The sequence below is a fragment of the Colletotrichum higginsianum genome, chromosome 2 (genome assembly GCF_001672515.1).
Source record: "Colletotrichum higginsianum IMI 349063 chromosome 2, whole genome shotgun sequence".
NCBI classification, from domain to species: Eukaryota; Fungi; Ascomycota; class Sordariomycetes; order Glomerellales; family Glomerellaceae; genus Colletotrichum; species Colletotrichum higginsianum.
Window position 1 is genome coordinate 3,294,782 of NC_030955.1, and position 20,233 is coordinate 3,315,014.

Genomic DNA, 20,233 nt, shown 5'->3' on the forward strand with positions numbered 1-20,233 from the left:
GAACACAGGCGACGTCGAAGCTTGGCCCCCTGCCTTGCAGGGTCTCCCGTCACATCTTCGTGTCTGCAAAACCCAACGCCCTCGTTCATTGCCGCAGCCTGCGGCTCTGTCTTCGGGCCTCGAGTTGCCACACCACACTGCATCTGTGCTGAGTTGTGCCGCAGCTTGGTTTCAGTGTCGCATTTGTTTCCCTTCTTATCGTTGCCCACCCATCCTATGAGAGCAAAGCAGCCACTTCTCGCCCGATCTTTTTCTTGTCCGAGCATTTTCACCAGTCGGGAATTCCGCCTTCCTTAGACTAGCCTCCTTTCATGCCTTGACACACCTTCTTCTCGACATATTTGGCCATCCCATCACCACCCATCACACCCTCAACGACACTCAGCTCCAGTCATCGCCTTCGCCATCCCGTAGTCTGATCCCGGTCTGCGGATCGCCCGCCCCTTTCCTGTCGAGCACCACCCTGTTTCTTCAGGCACGGAGGCAGTCTCTACGCTACTTACTTTTGTGTTCCACGCCTGTGGGTTGATACATTCGGGTACCAGGCCCAATCACGCCACCGTTCGCCTTGAGAGACTCATCGTCGGCTCGAAGGGTACATTCAGCAGGACGGATTAGCCTTTGCTTCATGTTGGTCTGGGATCGGCGCTCGTGGCTCAGCCGGTTCTCATTGTCCCTCTCTCTCTCTCTCTCTCAGCGACATAAGCCTAGACACTGTAGACTCTGCCCCTATATAGAAACCCACTACTTCCTCCTGCTTTTGGAAAGATTTGGGCCCTGCGTCGATGATTGTGCTCCCACACTTTTTGGGAATACTATCAGCATGCCCCAACCATCTAGCGACAAGCCGTCTGGCACGGCTTCAGGACCTATGATGGCGGACAACGATCAAGGGTTCGATACCAAAGCAGAGGTGGAAGTTAGTGGGCGCGAGATCAATCCCGCTCCCGAGTCTACTACGTCAAGATATCACGACCGTGATCCGGTAGAAGACTTGAGGGAGCGGCTCTCGCAATGGGGTGAGTCGAGCGTCTACCATGGCTATGATGACGATGAAGATGAGCAAGGGTCCGAACATGAACTTCTCTTAGATCCCAATTTGCCCGAAGAGTACGAAACGAGGATTCGCAAGGCCGATTTGACACCCACCGAAGAGGTCGACGATGAGCTCGCCATGAAGAGAGAGGAGGAGGAGGACTCGCCCTATGCCGAAGTACGCGCCGCCGTTCGCAACTACGACGAAGACGTCCCATGCAACACCATCAGAGCCTGGACTATCGGTCTGTTACTGGTCACTGTCGGCGCTTCAATGAACACGTTGTTCTCATTACGACAACCCTCCATCGGCCTTGGCCCTCTGATCGCGCAGATCATCGCCTGGCCCATTGGCCAAGGTTGGGCCAAGGTGATGCCCACCAAACAGTTCAATACCTTCGGCCTCAAGTGGAGTCTGAACCCTGGGCCTTTCAACATTAAGGAACATTCCATTATCGTTGTGATGGCCGGTGTTTCCTTTTCGGTCGCATATGCCACCGACATCATTTTGGCTCAGCTGGTCTTCTACAAGCAGGACTTTGGCATCGTCTTTCAGCTCCTTCTCACGATCTCGACCCAGTCGCTGGGCTACGGAATCGCCGGAATCATGAGAAAGTTCCTAGGTTCGTCCCCCATGAGGAAGCCATGATCTGCGTTCCCTAACTTTATGCACAGTCTACCCGGCGGCCATGATCTGGCCTGGCAATCTGGTGTCTGTCACTTTGATGAACGCCATGTATGAGGCGAACGACCGGCCCGATCCCAGCTTCATTGGAGGTAGCATGCCTCGGTACAAGTGGTTCGGTATCATTACCCTCGGCTCATTTTGCTACTACTGGATCCCCGGCTTCCTTGCCCAGTTTCTGAGTATCATGGCGGTCGCCACTTGGATCGCACCGAACAATGTTGTTATCAACCAACTGTTTGGTGGCACGAGCGGTCTTTCAATCCTGCCATTGACGCTCGACTGGACTCAGATCTCGGGCTTCGTTGGTTCTCCGCTCATTCCTCCATGGTACGTTCTCGGCCACCTTTGGTGAGATGCTTCGAGCTCAGTACTTACCACCCCTTACAGGCACGCGATTGCCAACACCCTTATTGGCGTTGTTACCTTCTTCGTCATCGGGGCCTCCATCTTCCATTACAGCGATGTCTGGTATGCCCAGTACCTGCCCATGAGTGACTCCGGCACCTACGACAACACCGGCAACCCGTACAACACGTCTCGCATCCTGACGCCCCAGCTCACGCTCGACGTGGAGGCCTACAAAAACTACTCGCCTCTGTTCATCAGCACGACATTTGCGATTTCATACGGGTTGTCATTCGCTGCCATTGCCTCTCTGATTGTCTACACGTATCTGCACAACGGCAAGCAGATTTGGGCGCAGTATAGGAATAGTAGCAAGGAGAAGCCCGATATCCACATGAAGCTCATGAAGAAGTATAAGGAGGCGCCAACCTGGTGGTACATGGGCCTCTTCGCAATCGTAAGTATATATACCACGTCGCTTTGACGTGTAGCCTACTGACACGGCCTAGATGCTTGGTCTCGGTTTTGTCACCGTCTTGGCATACCCGACCAACCTGACATGGTGGGCATTTCTCCTGGCAGTGGCCATTTCCTTCGGCTTCTCGCTGCCTATCGGCATCATTCAAGCCGTCACCAACAATCAGATCGGCTTAAACGTTTTGACCGAGTTCGTTTACGGATATATTCAACCAGGACGACCGCTCGCGCTCATGATGTAAGTCTTTCTTCGACACTGGGAGTGAGGATGGGGCGTATTCTGATCCCATATTCTGACTGCTCGCATAGATTTAAAACTTTTGGGTACATCACCATGTCGCAGTCTCTGAGCTTCGTCTCCGATCTGAAGTTTGGTCACTATATGAAGATCCCGCCCAGAACCATGTTCATGTGTCAGGTCGTCGCCACGACCTTCTCATGCTTCATCCAGATTGCGGTGCTGAACGCCGCGCTGAAGAACATCCCCGAGGTGTGCACTCCGCACCAGGAGAACAAATTCTCTTGCCCGGGCGGCCGCGTCTTCTTCGCTGGTACGTGTGCAACCTTACCCCAACCCATCCCCCAATTCCATGGTTCGTTTTTGTTTTGCTGACCAGCTGGTAGCCTCCGTAATCTGGGGTCTCATCGGCCCCGCCCGCATGTTCTCCCCGGGCCAGGTGTACTCGGGCCTCTTCATTTTCTTCGGCCTCGGCGCCATTCTCCCCGTCATCTTCTACTTCGCCGCCCTCAAGTGGCCCAAGTCGCCAGTCAAGTACCTCATGGCGCCCCTCATCTTCGGCGGAGCCGGCGCCATCCCGCCCGCAACGCCGCTCAACTACCTTAGCTGGGGCATCGTCGGCTACGTCTTCCAGCACCACATTCGCAAGAAGCACTTTGGCTGGTGGTCGCGTCTCAACTACCTCACCTCGTCCGGTCTCGACCTCGGCCTGGCCCTCGCTACGCTTGTCATCTTCCTCGCCTTCACACTCAACCGAATCGACCCGCCCAAGTGGTGGGGCAACGACATTGTCACCGCGACCATGGACGCTCAGGGCACAGCGATCCAGTCCACGCCGGCCCCCGGCACGAAGTTTGGTCCGACTTCATGGTAAGTATTCCCGACAAGTCACGACTAGGCGTCACGGTTATTGGGACTTTGTAGCACTAAAGGGGTTCGCACCACAGGGAACACTAGGAATGTGGTTTTTTCAAGCTAAAAAAAACACTTTCCTGCCATCTTGCTTTTATCGTTTTAGGTTCCATACGCCGGAAAGATTTGGGAAGAGAGGGAAAGCTCGATCGGGATTGGATACCCAAATGAGTAGAAAGAGAAAGGTGAATCAGCATCACAACAATAAGACGGACTACTTACTGTGTATATTATTTATTTCATTGCGTGTCAAGTCTAATTTTTACTGGGGTCACTTATCAACTCCGGATCATCGTGTCATAAGGCGAAGAAGCATGGGTAGGGCGGGGCATCGCGCAACACGAGAACCAACCGACGAGTGCCTGCCTACCTGGTGCATTGTGCAACGCCATGTCAACGATGCCAGCTTGTTACGATGCCAGAGCTGCTTGGCAAGCAGCACATTGTCCCTGATCTCAGCAGTCTTTTCGTTGGCTAGCCTGACCGGCAAACTAGGGGGATAAGGCTCTCCCCATATGACGGAGGATCACAGTGCATGATGCAGCCGTGCCTCTTAATTACCTTAAGCGCGCAGCGACTGACGTTACTCGACAGAATCGAACCATATGGCGGCGAACGGCTCTATCTGGGCATAAACGGAGATGGACTCCAGTTTGCGGTCTTTGTCAGAACTGACAATGATTGGAATGCCCGGGAGAAGGGTTCGTAGTCGGTCCTTGACAACTCGACCAAGTGAGCCTAATGCATGCTCGGCGCTCCAAGCCCGAGGAGACGTGTAGACCTTGCATTTCCCTTGGTCTCGCCCTCTCCGTCATTGATATGCATGTGGGTGTGTGGGTGGACATGGCCTGTGAAACCCCGACAGCGCAGTAGCGGCACCCGAAACCAACGACGTCGCATCGGCAGTGGAATTAAATTGTTTCCTTCGCACGCTCCCTTCATTGTGGCGAGCTGACACACTTGGCGGGGAGACGGGAAGAATCGCACGGAAACGACTGCGAACGTTTTAATGGGTGGGCCCGGGCGCGCTCGCGGCTCTCGGGGTGGGGTTCCTTCAAAGACGCTAACGGTTCGGGGCATGACGGCCGGACCACAGTGGAGCATCGGGTCGGACGGAGGGCGGAGAATCGCAGGGACAGGTGCTGGAAGAGAACGAAGGTGTGGCTAATGGCACCAGCGGCTTGTCGAGGGTACCGTTGGGGTCGAGGGCAGAATTATGGAATCCGGGTTTGTGTGGATTTTATCTAGCCTAATTGTCGTGGGCAAGTCGAAGGAGAACCCGTATTACCGGGGTTCGGAGGAAGACCTCGGTTGGTTTGCGGCCGAGTCGTGGGCCTGCAGCCTGGCAGATGAACAGGAAATGAAGTCGACGTCGGACTGCCAAGTCAATGTCATTAGGGAAGTTAGAGACAAATGCGGCGAGCCAACGAGTCAAGGACCTCGGGTCGGCACTTGATAGGCCTGTTAGTCCAGCGTTGAATAACGCCGTGACTATTGCCCAGGTCTGTTGCGCAGGGCACAGCACAGGGGCCTTGCTAAAGGAATAGCTATTTGCGCGTTGATGAAATGCCGGCCGGATGTGTGGATGTCGGCCGCTTTAACGTTTCCTGGCCACTTCTCTCATCCACACAACTGCAAATATTTGGAGCCGGGCGGGACTTCAAGCTTATCAATGTGGATGATCGGAAACAGTAGCTTCTTTTGGACGATGGGGCGACTCCAATGCCGCGGATCCACGATCCAGTTTTTGGGCAATCAAACGCTCCTTACACGCTGGAGTTGTTGGCAGTGGTGAAGTCGCATCTGTTGGTTGTTGGAGTCGTCCAAGTGCGCAAAAGAAGCTGGTCTTTGTAATCGGTCTGGCGTTCTGTGCGGCACCCAGCTACACCAACCAGCTGCAAGGCCAACAGCGTTGAGGTTGCCTTGGCCATGTTTCCCTAGCCCGCAAGAGCCACGTCGGACGCAAGCGGCATCTGGACGGACGCAGTTAATTGTGCTGAGTTGATGGACGAGAAGGGGGAATAATATGCTGGACCCAGTATCCGCACTCTGTAAAGTCATCCAAAAGGAAAGAGGGCCCGGGTGCTGGCAGATGGCAGATGGCAGATGGCACTTACTGCCGGGAAGGCGTCCCACTATGCAGCCAGCGCGACTGCTTTGCAATGCGATCTCACACGATGCAACTTGGCCAACTTGCTTTCTTGCCACTATGTTTCCACATCTGCTCCTGCATCTAATTTCTCCCCCCCTTAGTACTTCACATATGTAGCAGCCTGCTCGATCTCTCGCCGAATTTCTCTATCTGCTGGAGGATACACTAGAGACAGAGTGCAAGCCGGGTTTCCTTTTTTCTTTTTTTCTTTCTTACCTTACCTCCACGCCGGTATGCACAAATCGTACGAAGACCAACGGAGAGACGGCCCAGGCCCTCTGGATTACAGTCCACGAAGACGGTTTCACTGTCGGACCACTTCACCGCCACCAGTCCCGACGCCCCGGACGGCCTGTTGGGGACTTCGCTGACTGCACCCCGACTCTCCGAGCTACCTACTCAGTCGAGGCCAAGGTCCGTCATAGACCTTGCCCATGTTCATCCATGGCATTCCAGCTGCCTGCGAACAACTTTCACGACTCGTCTGCCCCCTGTCGTGTCTCGTTGGCGTCTTCCCAAGTTGACTAGGTACCCAAGCAAGGGAACTAACGACGAGACAAAATGGCTGGAATTGGCCAATCATCTGCATGAAGCAAAGAAGTCGATTATCATCTACAAAAACACGCAACCAGACTTTGGCTCGTTCCCTCTTTATTGACCCGCCGCGGACCGCCGGTCTTGTTCGCATGCCCACATTGACCACACTGCCTGCAAACCACCTGCCACTTGCGTGCTTACGACTCCATTACCGAGCCATTGGCGATGAAATCTCTGGCGATGACCACTGCAGGGCTCCTGCGCCGCGCTGTCATGCCTTAGCTCGTCCTAGCTAACCTCAACTCGCATCTGCCCGAGCTACTGTCGAGGCGGTTCACGCTAGAAGACGAATTCCTAGCGAATACCGCCGGGACCCTGACCCCAGTCTGCGCGCATCTGGCGCCTGACACCCCAATGCACCAAGACCGTTCCTTCTGCTCGCTCACGGGAGTCCCGGCCCCATGGAACTTTCTTCCTCGCTTTTCCTGTACAGATACGGTGGGGTACATGCAAAACTTGTGGCAGCCACGAGCAGCACCGATGGACTGAAAGGAATCCGTCGACTACCTAGAGTACGGGTTCGCTACAGCGGCATTGCCATGTTGGCCCGAAGAAAGCGATTGTAGCATGTCTACGACAGTCCACCAATGTGCCGAGTGTTTAGCTTCGCCAAGAGGTATGTGGATACACGAAGGGGTTCGGCCGCCATGCACTTTGGTGATGGCCGGCCTCTGCCACCTGCCTTTGCTCTCTCTGGTTGTTCTGGGGCCGCCCCTATTCATGTGGCCGCTTCCCAAAAAACAAGAGACTAGATTCAGCGCCGAGAGATCACCGCACCCGGCCTATCAAAGGGTGTTCCCCTCTCCATCCACCGGTCTTGATTCCTCTGGTTGAGGCCGGTTATGCTTTTGGCTTGTCCTCTTTCTCCTATTTGAGTCTCAAATGAGCCCCTTGACTTCTCTCTTCGTTTAGAAGATAGCATGTTAGCCATCCTCCTGAACAGCATCAGGACTCAAGGCCAACTGTCGGCTCCTCTTTTCATCTTATCATTCGTCAAATCATCAGCCGAGACCCCTGGGACGGGAGTCGCCCACATATATTTAAGGTTCAACGGCTCTTTGACGAACCTTTCCCGCCCTCTCAGGGCACCCAGCGAACCCTAAACACCGAATCACCTGTTTGCTGCCGAACCCAGCCCGGTTGCAAGAACTATGGCGGACCGGAACGGCTTCAGCACCATTGACACCAATGGCCCCACGCCGGCCGAGAAGCCAGTCTATGACCCGGCCTTCACCGACCGGGTCATTGCCGCCACCGGCCCGAAAGCTAATCCCCGTCTGGCACAGATCATGCCGAGCCTCCTTCGGCACCTTCACGATTTTGCAAGAGAAGTCGACCTCACTGTCGGCGAATGGATGGCCGGCGTACAAATGGTTGGTGCCGGCCTTCGGGTTTCTTGCTTAACTTACATCTGGTTTACTTATCCAAGGAGTCGTCGTCCCGGGCTACTTAGAGGGCCACCAACCACTAACATGAAGCTGCGTCATTCTCCTAGATCAACGAAGCCGGTCAAATGTCCGATGACGCCCGCAACGAAACACAGCTCCTTTGCGATATCCTCGGTCTAGAATCCCTCGTCGACGAAATCACTTCGAAACAGCTGCAGTTGAAGACAACCTCCTCCCTCCAGACTAACCCTACCTCGTCCGCCATTCTCGGTCCTTTCTACCGCTACGACGCACCGATTCTATCCAATGGCAGCTCTATCGTATCCTCCCTCGATTCTCCCGACTATCAGAAAGCCTCCACCCACCTCTACGGTCGTGTCCTAGACCAACACGGCCGACCCGTCAAGGACGCCATCGTGGACATATGGCACACCGCACCCAACGGCATGTACGAGCAGCAGGACGCAAACCAGCCAGAAATGGACCTCAGGGGACGCTTCCGCACCGATGACAAGGGGCGGTACTCGTTGTACTGCCTTAAGCCCGTCCCTTACCCTGTACCCAATGACGGGCCAGCCGGCAAGCTCCTCGAGCTCCTCGACCGACACCCGTACCGACCTGCACACCTCCACTTTATCGTCTCCGCCGACGGGTACCGGCCCATCACGACGCAGCTGTTCGACAGCGAGGGCAAATTCCTTGACGACGACTCGGTCTTCGCCGTGAAAGAGGACCTGATTGTCAAATACAAACCTACTGAGTCGGACCCCAAGGCGAAGTGGGCCCTGGAGTATGACTTTGTTCTGTGCAGGGCTTGAGCAACACGTTGAGAGGTATCGTTTGGTCGCCGGTACAAAGGATAAAGGATAAAGAGTGAGCGCCGCGGTCCAGGCCGCGGCCGAAGAGTAGGGCCGGATGGGATCAGCTATGGTTGGAATGTGGTTCACGGTGTTCTCGACGAATTGACGAAGACATGAAGCAAACAAATCAATATTACAAGTAGGTGTTAGTGGCAACCTTCCATCTTTATTGTGGTCAAAAATCTTCTAAACTTGACTGGATGCATACGTACACCTGTCACGCACCGAAACCCAGTTGGGAAGGGGTGTGCCTGGTGTTTTCTTAAATGTATTGACTCTGAAGGTCACCCCCCTTATTGCGTTGCTAGGCTTTGTTGTTGCTACCCAGGCTGCGTCATTTCCCTGTTTTCTGCGCAACTTCATGTGGCCGCAAGTCGATTAAACCCACCTACTACCTATCATCCCGTTCTCCCAATAGTATATTCGAGGCATGCATCACAATGTCCTCATGAATAGCCTCACGACCTCGCCTCGTCAAGAAGCACCTATCGTCATGCTCTGGGTATCTTGAAACTCATCTTGTGTGTTCTGCTCCTTTTCCCTCAAGCTGTTTCGTTTGCATAGACCGAATCGTCCTGCATATTCGTGTCCCAAAACCAGACTCCCATGCCCCAGCCACCGAGGGTGTAATGGTACACGTTTTCGATTTTCCGGACAAAAGTCGTCCTGCCGTCCTTTACTGATTTCAGGATAAGCGTATCAGTCGTGTGCTGGAGTTCGAGCTGGTCGAACAGTCATACGACTCGCCGATGACGGCTGCCTAGGGATTGTCATATGGTTCTCCCCCCTCCCGTTGTATTGGCAAGCCTTCCATCACAGTCATACTATGAATACTCTGCTGGAACATACATTGGCACGTTGGGAGGAGCCACATATCCTGGAGGTCCAACCGTCGGCACTCCGCCTCCGTTGGGACCGCCGGGCACAATATAGTTTGGGAAGCCCCGAAATGGTTGGCCTGGGCCGGGAGCTGGGAATGCGGGCACCTTCGACGCTGTTGTCGCCGTCGCCAATCCCGGAGGGGCTCCGACGGGTGCGGCCGCCGTTCCCGCTGCGAGGGCCCCGCTTGTCATGCTAGGAACAGTCGACCAGCCCCATAGCTGATCGAACTCGAGTTCCCCATCCGCCGTGTCCGAGTCACCGCCCATCCTTGTGCTCTGATCGCCCTGAGACATGCCTGGAGTGCTCCCCGCCGGCGACACACCTGCCGACGGACCTGTCGGCGTGGAAAAGGTGGGTTCTGATTTCATGGAGAGCGGAGGCGGAGCCATCGCCTTGACGGCGGCCAGTGACGGGCCCGAGGTGTTTGCCACGAGGGAGTCCTTCCGCAACACCCCGGAAGGTCGAAAAATGGTGCCGATGGGGTCCTGGATCGATGTCGGAGATAAGGTTGGAGGAGCGGGCATGGCCGGCTGCTCAGGTTTCTTCTGCCGGAGTTCATAAATGACATTGCGGAATGATGTCAGGATGAAGAGTAGACGGTTGGCCTGTGGATCACTGGCGGCGCAGTAACGCATGATGGCGATCGTGTTGGATATCGAGATCCCATAGCTTGGGTTGGGGTAGATCGCCGCGAACTCATTGCTCAGAATGATGAGAGAAGCGGCGAAAAGGAAGTAACTGCGGGTGATGTCAGTGTGTTTTTCTCATATCGGCACTCTATCCGGGGTTACGAACAGCACGAAAGGGTTGCGTTGCGGAAGGTAGTTGCTCTCAAACGCCTTTTGAACGAGGATGACGGTTTGGTTTGAGGCGTGCAGGCATGCTTCGCAGTACTTTGACATGCGGTTGATCCAGCGTGGGACCGGCAAATGAAGACCACTCCGCTCGCCGTGCACTTTGCTTAGCAGGCATATGAAGAACGGCCGGGTCAGTAACATGATGGAGTGGCAGTAGAGCAGATTGACGTGGAGAGCTGCAATGCTTTGTATCGGATTATTGGAATCGGCAGCGACTTGTCTCCCAGCCAGATCCGGGCTAAGGGTAGAATACCAGCTGCTGCATTGCTCCCAGATCTCTTGGGCGAGGCGGACTGATATTCGTCGGCGGGCGTAGATCTTCTTCAGAATCTGTCCAATGATTCGACAAGAACGTACGGCGGCGTCCAATCCATCATTGGGGTTCGTGACGCGGACTAACTCCCCTTGAGAGTTCTTCTCGAACACCAAAAGTGCATCCGCAGAGCATTCCTCCTCATCAATGGCTACGGGGCGGCCGAGCGAAGCCGCGAGGAAACGGTCGAGGACGAACAGACTCCTCCAGAGATTCCGCCGAAGCCTGATTTCGTGGCTCTTGAAGATGAAATGATTCTCTTGGACCCTATGCAGGCCAAGAGCAAATCCGGATCGGACGGCCATTCCTATAGAGCAGGTTAGGGTGTTACATCCTTTGCAGACCCGCCAGGTCTCGTCTCAATCTCACCAAAGTAGGCATAAGCCGCATTACGCTTCGACACTGCTAGCATATAGACGGCCATTAACGACAGGGCCTGCACGGACCAAAAGTCCGCATCCTCAAAACCAGTTATCGGATCACCGAGGGCTTTTGCGCTTCGGAAGAAGAGCTCTGCGCGATCGTATTCACTTGCCCGTAGCTTCTTGAAGATGGCGTCTTCCTTGCTACCAGGACGCGGCGTGCCAAGGACTGTGCCAAGGGCAAAGGTCAGATACAACAAGCAGAGAAAAGATGATTGAGCTGCCAGAGGATCCGAGTAGCAAGCTTCGACGGACTTTTCAAAGGCTGCTCTGTTGAACACTTCAATCAGGCCGTGAGTCTGCGAGATATTTAGAAACTCAACGTTCGTCTCAACGAACGAAAACGCGCGACTTACGTTTGTAAAGAACGATTCAACCAAGGCGTTAGCCGTGTCCCTATCAGGCAAGATGTGTGGAGGGCGTACGTTCGCCGGCATCACTATAGTGGCCTCCATGATTTTGTGGCGGCTGGGATCCATCGTGAAGTCGCTGGGCCCAACGCTTGCTTCGACAATCATCCGAATGAGCTGTAGGTATGCCAAGGACGCCGAGTCGCCCACATAGACTTGTGTACGTGGTTAGCGAGCCCGTTACGTGCGATATGCAAAGTTGATAACTTACGAAGTCTGCCTGTAGGGTCTTGTAGCATCCTGGTGGACTGGATAAGCGATGTTTCTTCGTCGGGGCCTGATGCTGTGCTGTGTCTCGACCTAATATCGAACTCTCGGTCCGCTGCTGCCATCTCATGGTCATTTTCGATAGAGGGCTTTATATCAAAACCGACAGCCGGTTTTTCTTCGGTGACTGGTTGCTGCAGACTAGACTCCCACGGCGTTGTGGCCGCCGCAGGACTCTCAGAGGCGTGCGAGCCATCAGGGGCCGTTGATTTCGCAGTGGGGACTTCTTCGATGTTGCGACGCTTGGAGGGAGAGGCTAGTTGGTCCGGAGGAGTCTGTTCGAAGCCGTTGCTCGTGGTGTAAGTACACACCAAGCTCCTCTTGGTACATGTGGCACATGGGCGAGAGCCATTGCACTTTGACGTTTTGGTTAGCTAGTGAATGGGACTCGCCGACGAACGCGTTGGTAGGGCCGGGTACGAAGGGATGATGGGGCAATAGGCAAGCATCTAGCACTTGCCAAGCCTTGAGATATTCCGTCTTACCGGCCTCGCTTGACCATAAAGGTCAAGCGAGGCCGGTAAGACGGAAACCCGTGGTAGATCGAGACTGGGGCCTCTCCATGGGACGAACCAACACCCCTAGAAAGTCTGTGACTAGATCGTCGGGTTGCCCACTGGGGCATCCCAGATTTTGAACAAGATGCCCCGGTTAAGGGTCCGGCGGTTCTTGCGAATTATGCCGCGAGAAACGTTTCCAGCAGCAGATGACGGACAGTACCTGGATACGTGCCACCCACTTGGATGGGCCAACCCAGTTGACAGCGTAACGCTGACGATCGAGGCAGGAGGAGAATCTGAGGAGTAGGCACAGTGTTATCGGATTAACGTCCAATGCTGTGCCCACGCTATCGTGAGCTGGAGAGTAATGTCATGGATGCCACTTATAGACGCCACTTAGCAGACAGGCCGGGAAACAGGATGGTGATCGGTAGCTGCTGAAATGCACTTGCGTTCTGCTTTCCAGGCAACTAGCGAAGACGAGCGTGAGAGAGCGGCGGGCAGCGAGCGAGCTGATGGACATAACGGTCCATGAGCCTAAAGCCAGAACAGATGTGCCGATGCAACGACAATTAGGTAATGAGAGAGATATAATTCAAACAATTCCAGTGGTAATAGAATGGTAGAAATGTAGGTAGGTAGATGGTAGATGGGAGAAGTGAGGGCTTACCTTCTGCTTCCGGCGCTTACAGGTGTCACAGGCCTGGGCAGTCCGTTGACGTTTGTCCTCTGGGACCTTGGGTCGGGTCATTGTCGAGGGCGATGGTGCATGGGCCGATACGGATAGTCCATAGAACCTTGGAAATGCCCGCTATCCGATGAGGCGACGAGGTGGAGTTGGGTTTGGAGCAGCGGCAGCCGCAAGGGCAGGTATGTCGAAGTGGCGAAAGAGGGCGGAGAAGGACGGAAGCGGCGCCGAGGGTTCACGGGTGACTGCACAATGCCGGAGGGTGGAAGCAGAGAGGCGGATAGCAAGCACCATGTATCCGTACCTACAGACAGGTGCGCATGCTTTCCTCTCGGCTACAGTAGGCGATGAGCGAGGGTTGCGGTTAGGAGACGAGAGGACGGATGCCGCAGCCGCAGTCGCAGAGAGCGTTCCGTGATCTGATTCAGACGGGAAAAACTAGTAGGGGTCGATTCTCTACGCAAGCTTTCCTGACATGTTCCGACGACGGGTCAATGCAAGCTTGTGGTGACCTGGCGACGATGGGTGACGGGGATGACCGCAAGTGGGGAAGTTTGAGCTTCGGATCGGGTAAGGGGGGAATGGCTTTGAAAGAGCGACCAAGGTACGCACGCGAGAATGAGATGTGACGTGGGGAGCAAAAGATCCAGGTTTGTGCTATCCCGCGTTGCGTTGGTTTGCTACTGCGGGCGAGCAAAAAGAGATGGGATAGGACGGAAGATAGGGGAGGGGGGAGAGAGGGGGGGAAGACTGCCGTCACGGCAGCGGGTGCAAGTAGACTGTAGAGATGTTGCGAGGATACGAATGGAGGAAAGGATAGGGAAGAGCCTGGCCGGAAGAGGGAGGGGGGAACAGCGAGACTTTGATCGGATATGGGATATGCGGCCGGGCCAGGCAGAAGAGGTTGGAAAAAGAGACTCGCAAGTTGCAACTGGACAAGCACGCGCCTGTCACACCTAACAGGAGTCAGGGTCAGGCAAAAGGAAAAGGGTGAGTCGGGAACTGGGGGAACGGGGGGGGAGGAAGAGGAGAGCCCTCCTCAGCGAAGCAGGGTCGTGGAGCGAGCTTCGAGGCGAGCTTGAGTCGCGCAACCGCAACAAGATGCGATGCGGAGCGGGGGGGGGCCAAGAGGGTCAAGGATGCAGACAGGGGATGGGAGGTGGAGGAGATGGGCAAGGGATTAGAGCTTAGGTACTGTACGTACGTACCTACCCAGCCGGTAAGTAGACTGGAGGACAAGGGGTGGGTATGGTAGGTGTACGTGCACTCCATAGGTACTCGAGATTAATGGGCAAACCACAAACCACATATGCATTCACCCATTCATTCATTCAGTGGGTTGGGGGAATTCAAGAGGGGAGGTGGCCGACTAGAGTCAAGGGGTGCGGGCGAAGCGCGATTGACTCACCTTGCTTCCCGCTCCCGAATCTTCTGAAGACCAGATGTGCGAGGTGAGGCAAGGCGAGGCCCTGATGTCCGTTCCAGCGGGGGACAGATCAGACACAGGCCCGGGCCCAGATCCAACCCATTTTTGACGCGCCAAAATCGAGACCGACATGATACGCCTGCTCGCGTCAGTCGGTCTGGAAGGCGGTTGTGAAGGAAGCCGCCTACGGGGTGGTCCTTTTCTGCCTTGTCTGCTTGCAGTTGCGGGACTCAGCTACACCTTCTCGATTGAACAATTTCGTCCTCAGAGAGCATACATATAGGTACCTAGGAACCTGAGGTAGGTAGGTAGCTAGGAATTGGCAGAACAGAGCACATCTCGTCGGCCTCATTGCCAAATCACAATGTACAGGCTGCGTTGGATGCAAAACGGCCGGTCCAAACTCACTGGAACACATGCTAGTGAGATCCTCGCGGGCCAGAGGAATCGATGCCATCGGACCATCCGGACACCAGATCGAGAACCATTTCTTCCGTGCCGTACTGTCGGGAACATTCCAATCGAGGTCCGCGCCTCGACAAAGAAGTTATGTACCGACTGTCGCCGCCGCCCTGATGAGAAATAAACATTTTGGATCAATAGCCAAGCTTTGGATGGCCAGACCGAGCCTCGCCCGCCTGGTGTTCTCACCTCTCCCCCCGCTAAGAGGGCCCAGCACCTATTCCAGCCCAGTCCAGCCAAACAGGCTGGCCGAAGCGTGGCCGCCACGCACGCAGGGGGGGGCAGCAGGACAGACAGGGCTATACACGCCGCCAAACGTCAAATGGGTGGTGTCTCGGGGACTCTTGCTTTTTCTCTGGCAACGCTAGCGGCAGCGCCGTGGCTTGCGGGTGGGCTAGTTAAAGGAGAGGGGGGACAATTCGAGTTCACGACTACACAGCTTCATGATGGTTAGTTGCCGCGGTCCTCTGCAACAGCTGCCTACCCAAACAAGAGCTCTGCTGGACTAATGGCGGTGAGGTGTCTGTGTGGCACCAGGGAGGAGTTACCCTTGCGCGCTTCATCCGAGGGCTATTGATCTTTTTGCACACACGCATGGTTGAGACCTACCCCGTGCACCATGATCACCTCATGCTGCGGTCTTCGATTGCAGCAGTTGATTGCCTAGCATGCGACGAAAGGCCTGCGATACGACGAACTTACTGCGGTACAGCTGACAGGTCCGGGTTCATTTTTGTGGTCGCGATGAAAACAGATGCGCCGCAAGGCCATTGTTCTTCCTGTGTGTTCGTTGTCCGCGCCGTCACAGGTTTGGCAGCGTCGGGATTCAACCGTGCCTGCCCCTCCCCTCCCCCGATGGGACCGGCGCTTCTTCTCCGGAAGCAAAGCCGGATCGGAAGATCCTGCATCGGAGAATCGGGGCCAAGACCGGGCTCCGAAGAGTTGCAGCAACGCCATGTACCTACCCCGGTCCCGATGCAGTCGCGATTGGCCATGGCATGGCTCAAAAAACGATGTCCAGGGTGTTGTTTCCGTCTTTTCCCCCCCCCTCCACAACAGAGAGTAGATGCAATGCAAATACTGATGAATACCTACCTGAACACGGCATTTTTCCTTTCCACCAGCGTCATCCGTCGGAACCCACAGCTGTTTCTTCATCGGATAGCGCACCGGCAGAAGAACCCAAACATGAATCGCAGCCCAACAGACAGGGGTCACATGTGCGGGAAGGGAAGCGGGAGACGACGCATCGTTGGGGGTTTTTTTTTTCTTTCTCTTCTTCTTTGCTCGTACCCGCCTTATCACTAGCTCTCCTCTCAGCCCTCGAAATTTACTTACCTTGCTTCAACATATCGCGTTGTACTCCAATATATCACGCAGTGCATCCTTCCATCACTGTGTTTAGTGTCTTCTGTCACTATCAGCTGTCCCCTGCAGCATGCCCCTGTACAATGTGCACTCGCAACAAGCATGGGGATTGGCCCGAATCCGATCCAAGTTTGACCTTCCGAGAAGAAGAGGAAGAAGAGGGGGGGGCATATTCACCTATTAGAACACGGCACATGGGCCTCTTGCTATCACTTTCCACCCGCTTGGGCGGGACATATGCTTACCGCAAACAATTGACATCGGAATCGGATGTTGCACCCGCAGACTGTTGTCGCTGTCGGTCAACTGCCGCTTTCGGCGCTCTATGTTCGAATCCAGCATAGTCAAAAAGCTACTCTCTCGCTTTCTTCCTCTCTCTTTTTTTTGCCCTTCTCGGCATATAACATCCAACCACAGTCGGTAAGGTGTTCATGATCCGCGTACCCATCGGCGGATGAATTTTCGCCATCCGCTCAAGGATAGCAAAATGGCAAAGTCGCCTCGAAATGACCATGGGCTTGTGGCATGGTCTTTGTGGTTTCGGAGTATCCTTGGTCGAGCTGGCCAAGGTAAGCCTTTGTTCGGCTCCGGGACGACCCCTTGACCTCTGTTCCGCGCCTAACCCCTGACCTGACCTGACCTGCAGGTTCCGTGTCCCTGGTCCCCCAAACCCCTCTTTCTTCAACGTGTACAGATACACCCAGCTGTGTCGAAGCGTCTCCTGTTTTGTCTACTACGGCTGAAGCGGGTCCGGTCGACTACATGTCATTTGTCCCCTCGCACCTCATTAAGCTACTGTACGGCACGATGCTCTACTACCATGTACCTGATCCAAAGAGTCGGTCGCTCGTCTTCTTATCGGGCTCACTAAGCTCGTCGTGGTAAGAATCGCCAAGTTTGGCTACCGCAACCGCTTTCGACGGCCGCCGTTCTGCCCAGATCACTCCCGTCGCCATATCTCGCATTCAGATCCCCATCTTCCATGTTCTCCTCCCGCTGTGCGCCTTTCTTCTTCGCCAAGTTTCCTGCTGCGACCCTGTTCCTGTTCGTAACCACTCACGGTCCGGGCAACCTCCGGATCTCCTGCGAGGTCATCCTGGCACGGATACTGTCAACCCAGAAAGCACATCCGATCCAAACGTAGCCGACAGTTCGCCCGTCCCTTTCACTAAACCTTCCGCTTCCCGCTCCCGATGCTCCCTAGTTCGATGGAGCTGCTCGGTCTAGCTCCACATCCCTTAATACTAGTCCTGCTGCCTTGGTGGAGAGATCAACATACCCCCAGCCGGCCGGTTACTTACCCAGACTCGTTCTATGGTGCCCCATGATACATATACTTTAGCCATGGACGGAACGTGGCTGCCAGAAACTTCCCAAGCCTCCGTCCTCCCTGACTTATCACGACTTGGAACCACCACAACACCCCTTTCCCTCGAAGATGGTCCCTAAGAGACCTGGTTCTCAACAAAGGGCGGCGCCAAGCTATTCCGTTAAGGAAGGGTCTGAAAATGCTCTGGCTGCCCTCGTCGCTGCATGTCAACGACAACTCCCTCCTGAATTCCTCCACCATCTGCAAAATGTCGCTTTTACCGCGCCACTAGGCGATACCGCTTTCATCCCATGTCCTCTCAAGGAACAGGAGGCGACAGCCTCCATCAAAGCCCTCGAGGGCATGGCCGCCGCCGCCATTGCAGATCTTCGGCACGGGTATCAAGCCCGTAGAGAGATCGAGGTCGACATGGCACGTACAGCGTGCTTCTTGATATCGGCCTATCTCACGACAGTCGACGGCATGGATAAGGCCCACCCCAATGTGAAATCCAAAATTCCAGGTGCGTGAGACGCGACTCGGCCACCGGCCCCTGGCTTACACGTTGCAGATACCGACTTGAACCAAGCGCAGTCCATCCTCTACAGGCGTCTCTCGGCGAACCTGTACGAAACCAAGAATGCCGGCGAATACTACCACCTCCACGGGTCACTCGAGGCTTCCAAGGCCCTGAACATGATCGGCCTGCCCGCTTTCAACCCAGAGCTTCAGGGCTACGACGAGTGTATCAAGATCATCGAGGCCGCGATGAAACGCTTCACTGGGCAAGAACTGGACGACATGAACCGCAAAGAAGGCCAGGCCGGGGTTCCAGTGCTCAAGAAGGAACAGTTTCTAGACACGCCGCACGGCAAAGCGCTCGAGCAACTTCCACCCCTGACCGTCAAGTCGATCGAGTCCACCACGCCACCAGCCCCCTTCGAGTCCCAGCACAGCACTTCGCGGGCCGAGCAGTGCCTCAGCGGAATTAGGGTACTGGAACTCTGTCGTGTCATAGCTGGCCCAACCATCGGCCGTTCTTTGGCGGCCCACGGCGCTTCGGTCCTCAAGGTGACCTCATCACAACTTCCAGACGTCCCCTTTTTCCAGGTAGATGTCAACACCGGGAAGCATACCACTTCCCTACACCTGAAAGACCCGAAAGACCGCGCCACATTCGACTCGCTCCTCGCCAGCGCGGACGTCATCCTGGACGGCTACCGACCAGGCGTTGTGGACCGTCTGGGCTACGGGCCCGAAAAACTGGCCGCCATTGCCGCAAAACGCGGCAAGGGCTTCGTGTACGTCGCAGAAGACTGCTTCGGCGGATCGGAGTTGGGCGTGGCGGAGGCGGAGTGGGCGGGGCGCCCGGGATGGCAGCAAATCGCGGACTGCGTCACCGGCGTCGCTTGGGAACAGGGTCACTTCATGGGTCTAGACGCGCCCGTTGTGCCCCCCTTTCCCATGTCCGACTATGGCACCGGCGCCCTGGGCGCCGTTGCCGCAATGGCGGGCTTGTACAGGCGCGCGACGGAGGGTGGCTCGTGGGCCTGCCGGACCAGCCTGTGCCAGTACGACATCTTCCTCCTGTCGTTGGGCGCGTATTCGCCCGAGGTCCAGGCCCGCCTGCGCAAGACGCACGACCCGGCCTTCTTCGACCTCAAGCACCACGACTCCGTGGACGAGGTCAGCAAGCGGGCCCTGCGCAGTGTGAAGCGTCTCCATCCAGGCCTTTTCTCGGAGGATCTGATGCACACCGCGTGGAGCCAGGGGTTTGGTGCGGAGGTGAGGTGGCCGAGGGAGGCCGTGAGGGTTGAGGGGCTGCAGGTCGGGCACAGCCGGGCTTCGAGGCCTAACGGGGCCGATGCGCCTTCGTGGGAGGATTGGGAGGTACAAGATGAAATTGTCAGGGCATGGTGACTTCTCGATGAGTAATGATGATACGGCCTGGTTGATACCAAAAAGCAGCATTTAGGGGTGCGTAAAGGAAGACACATAGACAACGACACAGAGACATCATGATACCAGTTGCATGAGGGGCTCTCTCCCCGAACGGCCATGATATAAGCAAGGCCGCGCAGTCGGAGCTCGGAACATGTAGCTCATCGTCAGCATGCATGGGATCATTTCTCTGGTAGACCTTTATAGCGTCACTTGCGTGGTTCTGCGAAGACACTGCGAAAGGTGCGCCAGTACGAAGGCATTCCGTAAGACTATGAAAGGGGAAAATCTTGTGGTTTGACAAAACGAATGTGGCCCTCTACTGAAATAAACACCTGACACGCCACCACAAAAAGGTCATTTGCATATCCCGAGAGCGGCCGTGCACTGACGAAGCAGTCGCCTTTGATGACACTGACGGGTGGTGGGCTCATACACACGCTTTCTTTACCCGGCAAGTGTACCTTGAGAGTTACGTAGTATGGTCAACGACGTACCGTTAGGTAGGTGGTTTGCTAGGAAGAAGTGGACGCCATGATCCGAGTCCGGCGCAGTGGAACACAGTCTGGACTAAATAGAAGGTGGTTGTGCCCGCTCTGGAGATTGCCGGGGTTCGCCCAAGAACGCACTCATTGGGAGACAACCAATCGATACCATCTGATCGGAGGTACACTTTGGTGAGTGAGCTTCATTGAT

The 20,233-nt window shown here is 55.4% G+C and overlaps 5 protein-coding genes across 5 annotated transcripts; 3 read left to right on the forward strand and 2 right to left on the reverse strand.

Annotated features, from left to right (window-relative positions):
- Positions 1-628: 628 nt before the first annotated feature.
- CH63R_02711 (OPT family small oligopeptide transporter) lies at positions 629-3,657 on the forward strand (the record flags this gene model as incomplete). The annotated part of the gene is made up of 6 exons (XM_018297686.1): positions 629-1,658; positions 1,711-2,050; positions 2,111-2,525; positions 2,578-2,783; positions 2,855-3,096; positions 3,170-3,657. The coding sequence occupies 6 exons, from the start codon at positions 629-631 to the stop codon at positions 3,655-3,657; spliced, it is 2,721 nt and encodes a 906-aa protein (XP_018162502.1).
- A 3,938-nt stretch (positions 3,658-7,595) lies between these two features.
- CH63R_02712 (Dioxygenase) lies at positions 7,596-8,650 on the forward strand (the record flags this gene model as incomplete). The annotated part of the gene is made up of 2 exons (XM_018297687.1): positions 7,596-7,817; positions 7,940-8,650. 2 exons carry the CDS (start codon positions 7,596-7,598, stop codon positions 8,648-8,650), a joined length of 933 nt encoding a protein of 310 aa, XP_018162503.1.
- Positions 8,651-9,516: 866 nt separating this feature from the next.
- CH63R_02713 (Fungal specific transcription factor) lies at positions 9,517-11,908 on the reverse strand (the record flags this gene model as incomplete). The annotated part of the gene is made up of 5 exons (XM_018297688.1): positions 9,517-10,312; positions 10,370-11,051; positions 11,114-11,465; positions 11,523-11,731; positions 11,788-11,908. The coding sequence occupies 5 exons, from the start codon at positions 11,906-11,908 to the stop codon at positions 9,517-9,519; spliced, it is 2,160 nt and encodes a 719-aa protein (XP_018162504.1).
- An 818-nt stretch (positions 11,909-12,726) lies between these two features.
- Positions 12,727-13,094, reverse strand: CH63R_02714 (Fungal specific transcription factor domain-containing protein; the record flags this gene model as incomplete). The annotated part of the gene is made up of 2 exons (XM_018297689.1): positions 12,727-12,813; positions 12,945-13,094. The coding sequence occupies 2 exons, from the start codon at positions 13,092-13,094 to the stop codon at positions 12,727-12,729; spliced, it is 237 nt and encodes a 78-aa protein (XP_018162505.1).
- A 4,865-nt stretch (positions 13,095-17,959) lies between these two features.
- CH63R_02715 (CoA-transferase family III) lies at positions 17,960-19,516 on the forward strand (the record flags this gene model as incomplete). The annotated part of the gene is made up of 2 exons (XM_018297690.1): positions 17,960-18,119; positions 18,168-19,516. 2 exons carry the CDS (start codon positions 17,960-17,962, stop codon positions 19,514-19,516), a joined length of 1,509 nt encoding a protein of 502 aa, XP_018162506.1.
- Between the last annotated feature and the right edge of the window lie 717 nt (positions 19,517-20,233).